Source organism: Atta cephalotes, assembly GCF_000143395.1.
Source record: "Atta cephalotes unplaced genomic scaffold scaffold00014, whole genome shotgun sequence".
Taxonomy (NCBI): Eukaryota; Metazoa; Arthropoda; class Insecta; order Hymenoptera; family Formicidae; genus Atta; species Atta cephalotes.
This window is the reverse complement of record NW_012130078.1, coordinates 4,980,178-4,999,420: the sequence shown is the minus strand read 5'-3', so window position 1 is coordinate 4,999,420 and position 19,243 is coordinate 4,980,178. Positions and strand designations below refer to the sequence as shown.

General features: G+C 33.5%; 5 protein-coding genes and 1 pseudogene across 5 annotated transcripts; 2 read left to right on the top strand and 4 right to left on the bottom strand.

Annotated features, from left to right (window-relative positions):
* The first annotated feature begins 297 nt into the window (after window positions 1-297).
* Window positions 298-3,494, top strand: LOC105617817 (integrin-linked protein kinase). Its single transcript, XM_012199369.1, has 7 exons — window positions 298-386; window positions 851-1,016; window positions 1,323-1,515; window positions 1,810-1,890; window positions 1,963-2,405; window positions 2,966-3,196; window positions 3,348-3,494. The coding sequence occupies exons 1-7, from the start codon at window positions 298-300 to the stop codon at window positions 3,492-3,494; spliced, it is 1,350 nt and encodes a 449-aa protein (XP_012054759.1).
* Window positions 3,495-4,572: 1,078 nt separating this feature from the next.
* On the bottom strand, window positions 4,573-5,592 carry LOC105617912 (histone-lysine N-methyltransferase SETMAR-like). The gene has a single exon (XM_012199447.1). It carries the CDS (start codon window positions 5,590-5,592, stop codon window positions 4,573-4,575), a length of 1,020 nt encoding a protein of 339 aa, XP_012054837.1.
* Window positions 5,593-6,111: 519 nt separating this feature from the next.
* LOC105617815 (prostaglandin E synthase 2) lies at window positions 6,112-8,145 on the top strand. Its single transcript, XM_012199367.1, has 5 exons — window positions 6,112-6,414; window positions 6,486-6,560; window positions 6,883-7,220; window positions 7,458-7,569; window positions 7,783-8,145. Exons 1-5 carry the CDS (start codon window positions 6,112-6,114, stop codon window positions 8,143-8,145), a joined length of 1,191 nt encoding a protein of 396 aa, XP_012054757.1.
* A 156-nt stretch (window positions 8,146-8,301) lies between these two features.
* Window positions 8,302-10,184, bottom strand: LOC105617814. The gene is made up of 9 exons (XM_012199366.1): window positions 10,046-10,184; window positions 9,791-9,946; window positions 9,535-9,665; window positions 9,339-9,471; window positions 9,143-9,265; window positions 8,990-9,073; window positions 8,737-8,889; window positions 8,480-8,608; window positions 8,302-8,411 (listed from the first exon to the last, which is right to left on the bottom strand). The coding sequence occupies exons 1-9, from the start codon at window positions 10,182-10,184 to the stop codon at window positions 8,302-8,304; spliced, it is 1,158 nt and encodes a 385-aa protein (XP_012054756.1).
* Window positions 10,185-10,804: 620 nt separating this feature from the next.
* On the bottom strand, window positions 10,805-16,612 carry LOC105617911 (intraflagellar transport protein 122 homolog). The gene is made up of 16 exons (XM_012199446.1): window positions 16,560-16,612; window positions 15,763-15,872; window positions 15,572-15,692; window positions 15,292-15,502; window positions 15,037-15,110; window positions 14,671-14,941; window positions 14,441-14,602; window positions 14,054-14,351; window positions 13,228-13,598; window positions 12,753-13,145; window positions 12,202-12,616; window positions 11,915-12,141; window positions 11,453-11,840; window positions 11,196-11,365; window positions 10,964-11,125; window positions 10,805-10,888 (listed from the first exon to the last, which is right to left on the bottom strand). Exons 1-16 carry the CDS (start codon window positions 16,610-16,612, stop codon window positions 10,805-10,807), a joined length of 3,510 nt encoding a protein of 1,169 aa, XP_012054836.1.
* A 1,947-nt stretch (window positions 16,613-18,559) lies between these two features.
* LOC105617910 overlaps window positions 18,560-19,243 on the bottom strand; it is a 3,382-nt pseudogene continuing 2,698 nt past the window's right edge.

Here is a 19,243-nt window from a genome sequence, read left to right as displayed (position 1 = left end):
CCAGGAATCGGCACGCAATCTCACGCGACTTTCGAGAGCTGCGCTGAATCCGCGAGATGCATGTTACCGATTGATACCGGGGGAGTGTTCGATTTCCTTCCTTTTGTAAGAAAACGCCGCAATTAAACGTACGCATGCGGCGAGTAATGAGTTGCCACGTTGGTGTTAGTGTCAGAAACATGGCTATATTTAGCGTATGACGGCTGGCCATTTCGGAGCAGAAACGACTTGATATAGCTCACTCGCGGCGTCGCCTGTTGTGTGTTTACTGCCTCGGTTCATGATAACGGCGCGAAAATGGAAGATATATTTCAGTGGTGTCGCGAAGGCAACGCTATGCAAGTCCGCGTTTGGCTGGATGACACAGAGCATGACATGAATCAGGGGTAACTACTCCAGAACTCCTTTTTTGGAAATGATTCATCCCACCGGACGTTGCGGTTTCTCTGACTCTATAATTAGGCTGGCTGGATGATCTGATAATTCTGTATTCTTTATGAAAAGTTCCTTGGGTAATCCAGGAAACAATTAAAAATAGAGTTCGATTATCAAAATAATTGAATAGATATGAATGAATGATTTTCATTTGATAACAAGTTAACACAAATGTCGTTCTATCTTTGTTGTTCACTGAATGTCAAGAAAGATAGAATGATACTTAATTGTGTCATCAAATGGGAAGTATTCACCGCAGTGTTTTGTTTATGGTACTTTGAATCTTGTTTTTTTTAATGATATTTCAAAAAACTACTCGCGTTTGACTGCAAATGTGTGCAATAATTTGGATTTTAGTATCTTAAATTCTCATTGCAAAATGTTTCATTGTCCTTGAACGTGTCATTCTATACAGAGATGATCATGGATTTAGTCCACTTCACTGGTGTGCTAAAGAAGGCCACTTAAAATTGGCAGAATTATTAGTTACTAGAGGGGCGCGCATTAATGCTACCAACAGAGGAGATGATACACCATTGCATCTAGCTTCAGCACATGGACACAAAGAAATAGTACAGCTGGTAATGAAAAGATTTAATAACATTGTTTTGTTTAATTCTCCATCCACAGTCTCTCGTATAAGCGAAATTTTACTCTTAAATTCTAAAATAAGGGAAGTTTTTCTTAAAACATCTTGTTAAAAAATTATTTGATAACGTCATAGAAATGTTGAAAAGTAACCCTGGATTTTCCACATTTTTGAGAGTTTTGAGAGTTTTGAGACACTTAAAATAGTAAATCTTTGGACGGAAGAAATAAAAATATGATTGCAGAGAGACAAAAAGTTAAGATTATCAATTTAAAACTATAAATATAATTATTTGCAGTTGCTCAGAAATCGTGCCGATGTAAATGTCACAAATGAACATGGAAACACTGCCTTGCACTACGCTTGTTTCTGGGGAGATCAGGCGGTTGCAGAGGAATTGGTCGCAGCGGGTGCTCTCGTATCTATCGCCAACAAAGACGGTGATACCCCTCTTGATAAAGCCAGAGGTGTCGTGGCTAAGAGATTGCATGGTATATAAAAGTTTGTACATTCTGAATTAGTTTTTAGAATATATTTCTTGTTTCATTAAAAAACAATAAAAAAGAAGAAAGGAATAAGAGTGAATGCACATGTTAATGCGTAATACATATTCAAAGTATGCAATACAAAAGGCGTTACTGAGGCGTATTTGTATTTGTATTACTTACTTTGAATATACATATTTGCGTATTAATATCCATGTCCATACTTCTTAGTCCATACTCTTTTCTTTTTATTATTTTTGATTACAGGAGTCCAATTAATTTAATTGTTTGTTTCATTAGATTTAGCAATGGAATATGGACAAGATTTGAAGAAGATACAGTTCAAAGACCAAAGTTGGTTAGGCTTGAAGACCAGGAGCCGTAAGTGTTTATTAAATTCCTAAAAAATGACAAATGTCGGCAGTACATTTAATTTTCTTTAATATTTTCCAGGTGACGCGACTCTTTCGAGATACAAAGGGATCAGTATGGCAGATTTGTCCCTCCATATGCACCTCGCGAGCACACCGAGTGGTGAAACTTGGAGAGGTCGATGGCAAAACAATGATATCGTTGCCAAGATATTAAATGTCCGCGAGTGTACCACGCGCATCTCCAGGGATTTCAACGAGGAGTTCCCAAAGCTGAGAATCTTCTCACATCCGAATGTTCTGCCGGTCCTTGGCTGCGTGAATCAGCCTCCGCAATTGGCGACTGTCTCCCAATACATGGCACGAGGCAGCTTGCATAGACTTCTGCATGGCGGGACGGGTGTCGTTGTAGATACGGCGCGTGCTCTACGATTAGCTCTCGACGTCGCCAGAGCTATGGCATTCCTTCACGGTTTAGATCGACAGAATAGATGCAGATTTCATCTCAACAGTAAGCACATAATGGTGAGTTAGTGATAGTCAGTAATTACATAAGTAATTAAATATCTGGATATATAAGAAACATTTTGTATTTGTTTTGGAAATTATCTACTAAAGGCTTGTTAAAATTTTGTATTGAAATATTTGAGTGTTAATTTAACATAATATGATTGTTATTAAAATATTTTGTGTAAAATTGATATTAAACACTTCTTAATAATAAAATAACATAATTTATAAATAAGTGAACAATATAAAAATAATGTTTTAAAACATAAAATTGTAAGAGGAATTAATAAAATACGTATTAATTTAATATATCATAAATATTAATTTTACTGAAAAAAATATGCTTCCACATTGCTTACAAATTGTATCAATGTTAAACTGTATTAATTTTATACATAATATTTGTGTTACTTTCTAACATATTCATCTCGTGTTAAATTAATATAAAAATTTGAGTGAACCATAACATAAAATGTTAAATTAAATTTAACACAAATTTTTAAACTATGCAGTTTAAATTTGAACGCACAAAGTCTATATTTATCTTAACACGTTATATTTCATTTCAATATCAGATCGATGAAGATCTAACAGCTCGTGTGAATATGGCCGATGCGAAATTTTCCTTCCAAGAAGTCGGGCGAATTTATGAACCTGCATGGATGTCGCCGGAAGCTTTAAGCAAACGTCCGGCGGACATCAATCACGAAGCGAGCGACATGTGGAGCTTTGCCGTTCTTCTGTGGGAATTGGCGACCAGAGAAGTACCATTTGCGGATCTATCACCTATGGAATGTGGCATGAAGGTGAGCAATGCATTTCTTACTTTCAAAATTAGAAATTACGATACAAGATTCCCTCTCTCTTCTCCCTATAATTTTAGCAAGAAATATCTCGTTGTTTTATATATAGCGATCTTCATTTGAGCATTAAATAAAAATTGATAATTAATTTTAGATCGCTCTGGAAGATTTACGCGTAAGCATTCCGCCGGGCATCTCTCCGCATCTCGCAAAGCTTATTCGAATTTGTATGAATGAGGATCCAGGCAAACGACCGTCTTTCGATATGGTTGTGCCGATCCTTGACAAGATGAAACGTTAAAATATATAAAATTATTTGATAAAAAATAACACGATTAGAAGAAATAACGGAATACATAGTGCCTAAAGAATCTCTATATTTATTAAACTGCCTTTATTAAACTGTGAAGAATTGTTATTAACAACGATAGAATATTTTTGTATCAATATATTCCGCAAATGGATGAATACTGCCTTTAAAAGCTTAAGTTCTAAACGAACTAATTTTTAATTATTTATATTTAATATAAATTTATAAATGTATTGTAGAAGCGCACGTTTATATTTGTAATCTGTAAAAAAAAACAAGTTTTTAAATGTGTAACTCGAATTGTATCTATTTAGTATATTATTTGACGAAATCGCCAGAAACATTTAATATAACAAGGATAGAATAATAGTGTTATTATTTACACACATTAGAGAACATATTTTTTATAAAATATTTAATGACACATTTCTCTATATATGTCGTCAAATATATATTATGAATATTATATGTACATTATTAAAATCAGGATAATTAATAAAACTACATATATAAAGCTATAATATTAATCTCGTTTAAATTGGAAAGCAAGTATGTATTTTAAATAATGTACTGGGCTGAAATAAAAGTTTATAGCACTTCCCTGATGAAAATTTTTCTCGGAATTTTTCATATAATTTTTCAGAATTTTTATATAATTTTATAACTTTTCACATTTTTTTATAGAATTGGAACAATTCTCAGAAAATCTACATCTTTTCTTAGAAAATTTATATCCTTTCTCAGAATTTTGCATATATGTTAATTATGAAATATCGTAAGATTAAGATTTTTTGTAAGTATATTTTTGATTAAATGTTAAAATATAAAAATTAAAAATATTTTTTAGAAATTACAGGATGAGAAATCTCAGAATGTTTCAGAATTTACATGTATGAAAAATTCTGAGAGAATATGTAAACTTTCCGAATATTTCTGAATATTTATTCTAAATATTTCTAAAAAAATGTTCTAATTCATATAAAAATTATAAGAAAAATTTTTACTAGAGTTGTCAAGTGAAATTCAAAGACAATGTTTAGACATAGATTTATTCAATTTTTACATAGATTTATTCAACCACATATGTACCATTCTGTTCCATTACCTTTCGCCACCTTTCAGGTAGTTTCATGATTCCATTCTCCCAGAACTTGGCATCTTTCTCAGTGATGAATTGATCCAAGTGGTTTTTACAATCTTCCAGGGAATTGAAGCTCTTTCCATTAAGAGATTTCTGTAGGGCTCGGAATAAATGGTAATCTGAAGGTGCTAAGTCAGGTGAATATGGTGGATGAGGTAGAACATCCCAGCCAAGCTGCACCAATTTTTGTCGGCTTTGCAAGGAGATATGAGATCTAGCGTTGTGCTGATGGAAGACGACAGCCTTCTTGGCCAATTCCGGTCGCTTTTCATCGATTGCTGTCTTCAGTTGGTCCAATTGAGAACAGTACTTATTCGAATTCAACATCTGGTTATGTGGAAGAAGCTCGTAATACACGACACCCTTCCAGTCCCACCAAATACACAGCATCACCTTCTTTGGATGCAGATCATCTTTCGGAGTTAACGTCTCATTTCGTTTTCCCCACGATCTTTTTCGCTCCTGCATATTGTTATAAACGATCCATTTTTCATCGCCCGTGATCGTCCGTTCCAAAAATGGATTGTTTTCATTACGTTTGAGCAAAGAATCGCTGACGGAAATGCGGTCTATTAAATTTCTTTCCGTTAAGTCGTGAGGCACCCAAACATCGTAGCGATTCACATATCCAAGTGTCTCCAAATGCCTCACAACACTCATATGAGATATGTGAAGTATCTCTGCAATGTCCCGTGTCGTGTGACGTGGATTATTTTCAATTAACGTTACGATTTGATCGTCATCAACGACTGCAGGCCTGCCGGAACGTTCTCGGTCCTCCAGATCGAAATTACCACTTCTGAATCGAGCAAACCACTTGCGAACAGTACTCTCAGCTACGGTATTTTCGTAAATAGCACATATCTTTTTTGCTGTTTGTACAGCGTTTTTCCCTTTCCGAAAATAAAAGAGCATCAAATGACGGAAATGTACCTTATTTTCCTCCATTTTTACTGTTAACATAAACACATTTTAGAATTGGTGAATCTAACACAAATCGCTTGGAGAGACGCGTTGGTTAAAACACATCACATCATCTATCAGATTGTGAATGTCATATGTTTCAGTCACGCCGAAAACGAATCACGTGTTCAAACGCCACCTATTGAAAAACGCTACGAATTTTTGTTCCAATCACGATTACGTGCATTTGCACATAATAATAATCCATAACAATAACAACACAACAATAAGTACAATAAATAACAGTAATAATAATAATACAATAATAATAGATATATAAATAATATTTTATAAAATAATAAAATAATAAAATAATAAAAAATAATAAAATAAAAAATAATAAAATAAAAAATAATTCACAATAATGTACAATATAAATAATCTACGGCTGTCATTTATATACGCGCGCGCATGCTATAAACAAATATGTACACACATACACAGATGCACACAGCAGTCCTCATATTTGCATAATGCGCCTTGCGTTTATCCTATAACCTAAAAATGGCTGCAATCCGCAACCTCGCCCGGTTTACGGAAAGGGCGAAGTTTTTGAACAAGTGCTATTTCGCCAGTCAGAATGGCATCCAGAGGTCATTCTCCACGAATGGGGCAGTTATAGGGCTGTCGCGAGAGACACAAGCCTTAGTAAAATTCGGTCTGATCAGCGCGGCTACCGGCGTCGCAGTGGGTGCAGGTTATGCATATTACAGGATCAACGAAACCCGAAAGAACATCGCTCTGGAAGGAACGGAGTTGAATACTGTATTGCTCGAGCACAAGCCGCCTATCACTCCGTCTCGGAAGGTATCTTGACAATCGTTCTGTAAGAGATTGTAGCGTCTTACATTAATGTAATCGCGCCTGTCTTACTTCAGATTGCGTACTCGGGGGACACCACTGGTTTGAAACTTACGTTATTCCAGTATCAGACTTGTCCTTTCTGCTGTAAGGTAGATAAAATTTCAGAAATTCCAGGTAGCAGAATCTATAACTGTAATTTTTATCTTTAATTTTTTTTCCTTTCCTTCAATATTTCTTTAATTGTAAAAAGTTAATAATTCTGTCTATATTAACAGAATAATATTGATATTTGAATATAACATATTTAATATAAATTTAATTTAATATAGATATTTACTCAACAAACAAATTGATGTTATTTGTCATCCTTTTAAAGTTATTTTGATATTAAAATGATACTAAATAATATTAGCTTATTTTCTAAATAATAAACTAATCTATTAAGTTAATCTGAATGGAATTATGCTTCAGGTTAGAGCATTCTTGGATTATTATGGGATATCTTATGACATTGTGGAGGTAGATCCAGTACTCCGAAAAGAAATTGGATGGTCTTTGTATAAGAAAGTTCCAATCCTTTTGACCCAAGTGGAAAGTGGTTATCAGCCCTTGAATGACAGTACCATGATAGTGTCACTTCTTGCCTCCTATCTATATGATAGGTCACAAAAGATTGAAGAGTTTGCTGATTATTATCCAAGTATAGGCATGCATGACGAAACTGGCAAATTCAAATACGAAATCATAAATAAATATTTCCTCATGTTCAATAACCAACTTCCAAAAAACAGAACAATGGACGATATTATGTATGTAAAGTCTGATATGCACGATTTGATAATTGCTGTAATAGTGGATTAACTCACATTTGGTAAAAACAAAGTAAATTAGCTCTAAATTTAAATATTAAAATAATATAGTTTTTCTTTTTCGCTCTAATTTTGGAGTTCATTTGCTTTGTTTTTATAAAATGTGGATCCACTATTGTAGTAAATCCTTTAGTTATTACACATTATATTATTTTATCTTTTTTTTTATATATTTAGTGAAGAACGTAAGTGGAGGAAGTGGGCAGATGATGTATTTGTCCACACTCTTTCGCCAAATGTCTATAGAACACTCGATGAATCCTACAAAACTTTCAATTGGTTCTCGGAAGTGAGTGAATCTATGGCTAATATTCATAATCCATTCTTATTTCAAGATCATCTTAAGTAATGTCTTAAAATACTAATATAGCCCTCTGATTGGTTGGTGACATCTTAAGATGGTCTTGAATATAAGAATTGATTACGAATACGATTATGGAAGGTGATTTAGAAAGTACATACCAGATTACATAAATGAGATTAAAAAAATTTTTTCATTTAGATTGGCAAATGGGAGGAATATTTCCCAATGTGGGAGCGACTGTTAATAGTGAATGTAGGCGCGATGGCAATGTGGTTAATAGGGAAGAGACTTAAGAAGAGACACCGTCTAAAAAATGATGTGCGACAATCATTGTACGATGAGGCGAATTACTGGTTGCGTGGCATCAAGGCACGTGGCACCATATTCATGGGCGGCAACAAGCCTGATTTATCTGATTTAGCGATATATGGTATTTTGAAGAGTATTGAAGGCTGTGATGCTTTCCAAGATTTGAAGACCCATACGAACATCGGCGTTTGGTACAATGCTATGAAGGAGCAAGTTGATGCACATTCTGGTAGTGCAAATTTGAGTAGATAATAATTGATTTCCACACGTGTGTATAGAGTTATTTATTTACAAATAAATCATACTTATACAATTAACAATATGATAAAATAATATTATTTTTGATCAGAAAAAATATATTTATATAATAATATATGAAAAATATATTTATACAATATTATACAATACTTAAACTGGGCAAGGCAGCTGACGAAATGAAAGTGCGAAGCCTTTATTTTGGGCTTCTTGCGTTTCATCACCGTTTGTAACGACGTAAAGTACGAATGGCTTCAAGTCCGCTAGAAATTCAGTGAAAAAATATTTAGTATCTCTATAAAATATGTAACATGGCGTTATGATTACTTACATGTTTTAGTTATAAATCCATTTCCGCAAAATCTATCTGTATTATCGAAAACGCCATTTTCTTGCGGATCGGGTATAATTACGAAATCGGTTGTACAGCTAGCTCCAGATTCTGCCACCAAGGGTGTGCCTGTTGATACACATAATAATTAAACGCCGATAGCAAGATATTCTGCGATGGAATTTTACAAAGTATGTTCGATCAATAATTCTCGTTAAATTTATACAGGAAATTTTCAAGGAAAAATACTGATATACCTATTATGTTTGGATCAAACGATCCCGTGTCTCCAGAAACAGAAAAGGAGAGATTATCGACTTCCGACCATTCAATAGTGCAATATCCTAAAGCCATTCTAACGCACACGCCATAACGATGATTCACCATCTGTCGCGTTCCAATCTGAGGAGCTGAAATGAAAAACAACTCTTAATTTAGATCATTCATTTATAGTTTTAAATGAATGATCTAAATGCGAAGAGTTCACTGTGATGTTTGACTGACACGTACCTCGGACATTTTCTGTTGTACCAAAATTAAAGCTCATTACGGTGCCGGAGAGACTATTGTAATATTGTAAGCATCCATTAGGAGCTAAAACGGAGGTGGGAAACAATTATTCAAACATCTCAAGGCAATGATATAATAAAAATGCTTGTGTACCTCTGCATACAGAATCGCACGCTATTTGTTGAATCCTTATATTCCAGCGACGATCGAACGCAAAATCCGCGTTGGTGTCGACGGATATCGTGATCGGCGTTGCTCCGTTAAAGTCAACGTATACTAGTAACGAATTTAATTTAATCTACTTTCCTCAACCTGTATGAAAATTTGCACAAATCATCGTTTTATTTACCATGCTGGTTAGTGTTTTCCCCGCATATTCTGGGCACTGTGGATGAACCTCCTGATACAAGAAACACGTCTAAATCGCAAAATCCAGTGGCATTTGGCTGGGCCCAGGTAGCCTCTAGAAAATCCAATCGCAACTGCAAACATGGGACATTTAAAGGCTGTAATTTACTGAAATTAACGCACAGTATGGACGTTACCTGGCATATATTAGGATTACAACGTTGTACTGTAATCGAGCAACGTTCTCCACCTCGATAAGTGATAGGATATCTTGGACTTACGAAATATGTGTTATTCATGTTGGTGGTGGAGCCGCAAGACTTTTGAACTGTTGAAATATGGTATATCAATTTATTTTATAATTTAAAAGATTATAATTAAGAAATTGTAATTTGTAATTATGATTTATTATAAATTATAACTTATAATTCATATTTCTTTTATGCTATTTACATATGCAACAAGTGCCCAATCTGTTAGCGCACGATCCCGACGGGTTGCCTCCGAAATTCATACACTCTCGTCTTGTAAAGCACGTGCCATTAAGTTGATCGATGCTCGACAAGCACTCGGAGTTAGCGAAACGCACGACGCTGAATAGCGGGAAGACTGAACGAAGATACATCAAGAGAGATACGTCGTTTCAAATATACATATTTGACATTCATTACTTTTTAAATGAAACTAATACTTAAAGTGTAAACTTACATTTTCCCTGATGATTGGAATGGGAATTAAACGATTTGATCTCCAAAGCATTATCTCTTAAGGATTGATCCAAATTAGTAGTCCGAACACTTATGAAAAATACGAAAGTAAAATAGTTGACCAAGAGTATACTGATCATGTCTGGAAGTGCGACTGATTTCCAGATATATTCTGGCTCTCAAGGGAAGGCTGGTAACGGAATATATGTACTCAAATGATCACCGTAATTAGCACGTTGCCGAACCCTCGAATTTACTGTTCCTTTAACTGTACAACATCTGTGAGGTACTTTTGTTTTATTTATTTGAATCGTACAATCGTAGTAGTAAATAGAAAAGATAACGCAAAAGGTTTCGCATTTAGAGCGATTGATACCAATATTGATTAATTTAATCGACGATTAACTCAATTAACAGCAAGACTATATATCTTAATCTTATATACTTCTATCTTTGCGTTCTTATACTTACCTGTGATAAAAGTAATGAAAATCTTCTATCTATAATAATAATTTTATAATAATAATTCTAAATGAGTTAATTATCGATTAAGTTAATCGGTGTTGGTAACAACGCTCTTAAAAAACAAGTTATAATATATATGTCACAACAGTGCTGTACAAGATCTAATCCTAAATAGAAAGATTGAAACGTTTCTAAAACATTTGTATTTCGCGCGATTAAAATATTTCTAAAATATTTTCAACAATTCAATATGTACTGATCTATAACAAAAATGTTTAATTTCACATTATCTCATTCAAGCGGTCACATTCGGCGTCCGACAGAACGGGCAATGCCCGTGTCTTAACAATGCTAGCTCATAGTCATCCGAATGAAACAACTGAAAATATTATACAATTATACAGAACAAGATTCGGTAAGCTTGATTTTTTTAAATCGCATTTTCATAACTTACCTTTAAACAGCACTTGCACAAGCTAATCTGGAGATCGGGTAAAAGATTTCTGAAGTATCTAGTCTTAAAGGGTTTAGGCCATTTCATAATTATCACGGTAGACGGATCCATACTTTTCAATACCCCTCTCCCAACAGTTACCGTAGAATTAGTAGATTTTTCCTGTGATAGGTAATTTTTTTTTTAATCAAATGAACGCTTTGTGCGATCATACATTCAGTGTTAATTATACCTCGTATTTCAATAAACGGACAGTGAAGAGATCAGCTTCATTGGAAGTTATGGTTAATTGATCGCTAATTGCAAGATCATCGGAGGAAGGTAACGGTTCTTCTATCAATTTCTCCGCTTCCTCATCCGTGATATCATCTTCCAATTCAAACTCGACTAATGGCAAAATTTCTGTAAATGAATATTGGTTTAACAGTCAGCTGCTCTAAAATGAATTTAAAGATTGTAATCTTTTATAGATTGTAATCCGCTACTTACCGAACATAACGAAGGAATATTGAAATTTTAAACCGCATTGCGTGCAATTACTACCAGAGACATTATTCGTTGGCAATAACGGGTTGAAGGTGGAGCATTTGTAGCATAGAGGCAATAATTCTTCCGGATCACGATACGGATAAGATCTGGCGATTAGAGTTGATGTCTCTACTTGCGCCAAGAGATTCGCGGGAATCTTCATCGATCGTAATTGGTCCAATATTTGCATAACCAGCTTGTTAGCTCCCAATATCCTTGCTTGTTTCATTAGACAGTACATTATCGTCATCTTCGAAATGCCGTCTAGTCGCATATTTTGCGTCTTCATGAGCAAATACCTCGAAATGTTGAATAACGCCTCTGGCATCAGAGATGTAAAAGGTTCCTCCTAGAATACATCATTATTGAATGGAAGGAAGAATAAATGGAAAAAATGCCACATTTAACATATTAAGATTATACCAGATACTTGAATACTTCGTGATATGCATAATAAATATCCGCTTTGTCGGAATAATTGAGAAACATCGTTTTTATCTCTTCTACGCTCTTAGACAAATCCAAACTCAACTGCGACAGGAGCCAATAAAAGTAGGAGGCGTCGCAAAATCTTTTCTCTATCACAGCGTTGTTAGCTAGCATCGTAAGTACAAGTATGGATTCTTCTGGTTGTCCCGCCATTTGGAATGCTGTAATAGATATTAAATGCTGAGTAATAATTAAATCTCCGACACTGTGCATATCCATACCTTCTTGAGCTTCGGAAAATCGTCCTGTCTCGGCTAACCATCGTGCGTACGGTCCGTATATTCGTGACCTCAACTTCGGATTCCTTTCTGCAAGTTCGAAGGCCTCGGGCCACGCTTGTGCATCCACAAGCACGTCTGCAACATCAGGATCATCTCCCAGCCGACTGAAAATCTCCGCTGCGCCATGCGAAGCACCCAGTTGCTTAAGTTTCTTGGCGATCATAGATAGGTTATCTCTATCCGCCTTGTCCAATTGTCTGCCTACTTTGATTAGCATGTCGATCCAACCGTATTCAGCGATAATACTGATGGCACGGTCGATGTCTCCCGCGGAGAGGAACATCTCGGCTGCAGCGCGTGGCTCACCCAAGCTTTTCGCCCATTCCGCTCGCCGTCGCAATAATACCGTACGATCCTGAAGATCCAAATAAAATGTTAAACCCCAAATGTTTGATAAATATTATCTATTCATTTATTATTCTGTTTTATCGATATTTAACTTTATTACATTTTTTAGGTGCTAATCTTTAAAATATTGATTATAAACGCACCTGCGTGTTGCCGGAGGCGATGAATTCTTGAGCGATGTCGAACATTCGTAAGTCGGAATACATGTCCAGAGCATATTGTTGCAAACCGGCTTTCTGATAGAGCTTTGCTGCGTCGCGAAGTTTTCCCATAGCGGCTGCGGCAGTAGCCATGCAAGCCTCCCGTCCCCATTCGCCCGATTTTAATTTCTCTTCCACTTCGGACACAATTTCTATATAACGCAGCTTCTTTATTCGCGCGAATGCCGAATATGCGATGTTTAACTCTAGATTGTCCAGACATGCTGTCCCCAAAGCGAGCCAGTCCGATTCGGCCACGCCTAAGCATGCTATGTCATAAGCATGATTGTACAATCCAATATCTATATATTGGTACATGAATAACGACAATGGCACCTGCAAATATCAAAAGATAATATAATATAATCATACAAAATATAATAAGCAGTTTGCTATTTTACTTAATGTTATAACTTACTTCTAGCGTCATGATAGATGACCCGTTCAAGCAGTACAGCTTTGAACCGTTGTGTCCTACGACAAAACCAGAGAACTTCTGCCTGTATTCGGAGAAGTTCGCAACTTTTATCGCGAGATAATTGTTGCCTGCGAAACACATGATATCCTCGAAGGCAATGTTGAACGCAACGCTGTTGACATTTTGGAATTCTTGCAGTTTCTCGCCAGTGCATAAATCGAAGACGGATAGGATACCAGCTTCACTGACTACTGCCATTTTCTCCTTCAAAGAGCTGATATCTAAGCACCTCACGGCATCCTCGACTTTCGCGATGTGCGCGGGAAAAGGATTGTCAAGATATATCTTCATTACGTGTCCGCTCTTCAATCCTAATATCAACTCATGTTATAAATATTATAATAAGACAATAAAAGATCTCGCACTAATTATGTAGAAAATTGGATCCCGATGAAATGAGTTAGTTTTCACGTATGATGTAGCTTATAATGTAGTAGACAAGAAAGAATATTGTAGATACAAGATTTAATAAAGCTTTTGGGCTAAAACTTAACTTGTGCTCACAGAACATTTTTGTGATACAATTATAGATAAAACTATAAATAAAAAAATTATCCATTATTAAACCTTGTGTCTATGACATCTTTTATTTATTATATTATAAACTACATTATATGTGAAAATTAACTAATCGTTAACTACTTCATAAATTAATTCATTTCATTAGAATCCAATTTTTCATATATTTATATCATATATTTTTTCATATATTTATAATTCCATATATTTTTTATAATTAGTGCAGGATTTTTTTATCAAAATTTACCAGCTATTAAACATTCCTGTCCGGCGGGACCTCCTACTACTTTGATGTAAGTGATAAGCCCATCGAGTATCCATTCTCTTTCTATTATTCCGGCGAACGAAAGACTCTGTAGACGTCTTTCCAGGCACAAAACTAAATGATTCGACGTAACAACTAACAGATTGCAGTTCAACGTCTGATTAAGCTTGTCTCGTATTCTGTAATGCATTCCGTCGCCGGCACCGGACGGTTCGTAAATGATTACGCGCTCGGGTAATTGCACAGCTAATCTGTTTCGATATACTGCGATTCGGCATACCTGAAATAGGATATATGGATTTGAACGTAACATTGTACCTTTTATTTTTAAGTCATTTAATTACACAATTTTTTTAGTATTATACTCACCAGATCTTTACATTTAATTCGAACTTTTTGATTTGTAATCAAATGCTGTATTATCACGTCGGTCATGTTCTCCCTGTATGCATATCTATCGCCGTACAAACCGTGCACGATGTTCCAGGATAGTTGTAGATATGTAATTGTTCCATCTTGGGCACCGAGTGCCTGTAAATAATCGTTCAATAATAAATCATTAAGATAAGTAGTATCGCAAACAATATTTCGTAACTTACAATATGTGAGGTAGTCGGATGAACGGCACAGCTCCATACCCACGACGAAAAGGTACCACCTACATTAACTAGCTGTATGCCGTCATGTGTCATCAACAAACATTGTTTATTACTACCGCAAACGAGGAGATATTGACCTTCCGGGAAGTGAGTGATTTTAAGTGGTGTAAAACTGAATGATCTCTCTCTTCTGATAGCTTCCCCACCGATAGTGTAAAATGAGATGACTCCATTCCATTCAGCAATGCAAAGAACATCCATAGCATCATCCCTAAATAAATATCAATAAATCAATCGTTCTTATTTCTTCTGTTTCTTAATTAGATGTAATAATTATATCTTTAATTTTTATAAGATTGTAGGTACTGTAAAGGATTCCATGATAAACTCCAAATTGGTACTCCAATTTGCCGTTCAATGCGTGTTTTTTCCTCACCATTCTGAAAAATACAGAATATAAATGAATTTACGTTAGATTAGATAATTTAGAATAAGACACGTTATAAATATTTTATTAAATATAATAAAAATATTGATTATATTTAACATTCAAGATATTTAAAAGCATATTAATATTTATATAAAATTTAAAAAATTGTATGGACGAAATGAGTAAAATACTTTGTTTCTTATGGATACATATCCATTTGCAAGACCAAGGGCTAAGTATTGTCCATCTCTTGTCCACGCACAGCAATTGACTCTTCCCCCAGATTTATGTTTCTGCACAGCTTTCTGTTCCACAGACCAAAAGGCGATATCTGAGAGCGAACAGCTGAGAAGCTGATGCGAGACAGGATTAAAATGCATCGACTGTACAGCTTCATTATGTCTAAGCAAAGAAAAATTATGAAATCTATCAAAAGTTCATATTTATTAAAGTTATAAGTACGCAACCTACGAATATTTTAAAATCCCTTCCAGCTTAGAAGTCCAAATGATGACACTTTTGTCTGCACCTCCTGATGCAAACTTCTTGCCATCCTTTGCATAACATACACAATATACTGTGTCCTTATGCCCTATAAGAAAAGACAAGAATATAGAAAAATGTAGAATATATTTTAATTATTGAAGTCTTCAGATAATCACCCTTTAATGGTTGAATCAAAGCACCATCATTGGTCTCATATACAAGAACTTGATTACCAGAGGCAACAACTAATTGCGTACCGTCTGGATTGAAGCAAAGATCATATATACTGAAATAACATCACTTTATTATATATATTTGTAATAAGCGGCAATAAACATTAAAATATGTGAAAAGAAACAGTACTTATCTTAATGAAGACACTTTTAAGCCTTTAGCCTGTTCTACATATGCTTTTTTTATTTTCTGTTTCTTGCTTTTTGTTATTTTTTATATCTCGTCTTTTTGCTTCTTATCCGATTTTTTGTTTCAAATCGCCTGAGATAAAAGTTAATGAATTTCGAAAGAAATAAGAAATACAATTATCGATAAAACGATTGCAAAGGAGAAAAAAGCAAAAGCTAAAAACAAAAACAGAAAACAGAGAGCATATTGTACAACAGGCTTTTATGAAACACAAACAAAATATAAAAAATATAAAAATATAAAATCAAAAACATATTTTCCATTCATACTATATATAAACGACTTACAAATAAATTACAATTAAAATTGTTCTTATAATTTTAATTAATTCCCTGATAACAAATTTATGCATAAGATATCTAAATGACGTCTTTCAGGTGTCTAAAAGATATCTTATGCTACATATCTTGCTTGTCTTGTAAAAGCTTAATAAAGTAAGTCGTACTTCATGTATTGTAACATTTCTTTATTCCTCCAATTCTTATTCAGCTTTATGTAAAGATTAATTTATAATTGTTGAGAGAAAACTATCAATCTACTTGAGTTTTACCATTGATCTGATTTTTCTTGCACCTTGTCGACCCATGCTGGATGTGCTCTCATTGTGTCACATTCAGCACAGATTGTCTAATATTGTTAGATCAACAATGATCAACAATATTATTCTATGTGACAGAAATTTGTTTGGCGTTCACACAATTACCATGGTAACCGCAACGGACGGGTGAAATGTAGATAATTCCTTTTCCGCTGCTATATCGGATATTGTTAAAAATGGGAGCTTATTCAAGAAGTTTGTCTTCTATAGGTAAGAAAGAGTGCAATATTTTCAGGCGCTATAATTATAACATTATATTTAATATTATATTTTTAATATTGTAATACTTTTATAATACACGCAATTACATTTTTATTTTATGATCATCATGGAATAAAATTAATTAAAGTCTATAATTAAAGTCTATAATTCGATGAATATCGCAACACAAACAATGATACTCCATTACTATTATTATATACAAACTATTTGTAACAAATTATAAATTTATAAACTATATATTTACAAATATTTGTATAGATGTATATAATAATAGTAATAAATCATCATTGCTTATGTTTTGATATTCATATATTAATTAAAATCAGGATTGGCAAACGTTACTTTTTAGTTGCTTTGCTGTTACTTTTTATAATAAACAATTTGATGACGATGTTGTAATTTTATTATGACGGTAACGTTAACTAACTGAACGCTATAAAGTTGTGTTTAAATTAAAAGTCACTTTGAAAAGTAACTTGTCACAATTACGTTTATACTTATTGGAAAAAAGTAATAAGTAACGATCAAAATTGTCGTTGAAGCTAAATGAGATCGAATATGATTGAGATCATTTTATTAATCCACATTCAATCACAATTCAACTACAATAAATGCAAGATGCTGAGCTGAATAATCACCTTTGAGATCCAGGATTCCAATTTGTCTCCTTATATATTATATCTATTGAATATACATTATTGAATATACATTATATCTATTGAAAATCTTATTTATTATATAGTTTACTCACTAACATAAACTACTTGTATTTTTTTTTAGACTGGCCAATATTTATAGTTTATTCAGAAGACAGTCTTAAGTAATATGTCTTAAAATGGTCTTTGATTCCTCATCCGCCGACATCTTGAGACATTACTTGAGATTGTCCTATGAGATCCGTCTGTATATTACCTAATGTTTTTTTTTGCCTGTTTTTAAGAAAATTTTTTTACTCTTGGTTATTATGCTGAAATAGTTTAATTTTGTATTATTGTATATCTGAACCTGTATAAAGTATTGAATAAAGAATTTTGATAGTTAAACCATGCCTATTATAATTACTAGATTAGGGACAGCTTCAAAAATTTTTTCATTAGTATCACACTACCAGATTCTCCACGAAGATTCAAAGTGCTCATTTATGTTCTATTCTTATATAGGAATCATAGAAAACAAGTGCTATTGGGAAAGAATTAGTTATATTACTAATTAAATAGATTTTTCAATTCAATGAAGACAAATTTGATAATAAATTCTAATAAACGATGAAGAATTAAAGTTGTGCAACTTGCTAAAATTTTAATAAAAATATCATAAATCCGAACATAGACATAATATAACTTCAACAATTAATTTAAATATTTGCTTAAATATAAAATGATAGACATTACATGGCTGATAATTAATGTAAAGCTTGCGAGCTTTACACCTACACACAAAATCTCAGCATATACAGAATATTATTTCATCCTTGTTATCAAATATTAAACAAGGATGAGATGATATGATATGACAGGAATGTTGCAAACGTTAAGTGAAACACGCTTCTAGTGTATATATATCTAAAAATAGGTTTGAATTTGTGATAGTTTATTATTATAAGATTGTTATACAATAAAATACAGAGATGAGTGATACTTTCCATACAAGTTCTGCAGAAAATATTAAATAATTACAATATTAACATTTTATTAAAATATTTGGTACATATTACAATAGTACAAGATACACTATACAAATGCAATCGCTATCAGTTTATAATCTGCTTCTTTGCTGTGAATTTGCCCTTTCATTCTCGTTCGGAATATGTGGAATAGGCATTTGTATTCTTGTATCTAGAAGTGTGCCATTGTCATCTATGAGTACAAGATTGTTATTATCAAATTTGAAAATTTTAAGAACCTGTTGTTGTTTCAATCCAACCAGTATACTTTTTATTTTCGCATCTTATAGCAATTAAAATTCCATCATCTGATTCATATAGCAATGTTTAGATAGATTTGATTCTATAAAATAATATCTTTTATATAGTCTTTCATTTATTATTTCACCAATCTATCCCACTCCACGCTTGTATGTGCAACGTATCTACCCTCCATCATAGCTTGCCTTCCTATTTCCCTGTTGTTCACTACTCTCAATCGATTCAATTGGACTCAATTTAATGATCTGACTCACAGAGGTTAAAGTAGAAATGTTTCTGCTTGCAACATTTAACACTGCAAAAGACTAAAATATAATAATTCCAAATATTGAACGTCAATCTAATGTTTTATATATATATATATATATATATATATATATATATATATATATTATATACTACTTCTTTACTTATATATAACTAATACTACTTATTATAGTTCTTGTATACTTAAAGTTAAAATTAAATTAACTTATAACTAAAGTAAATA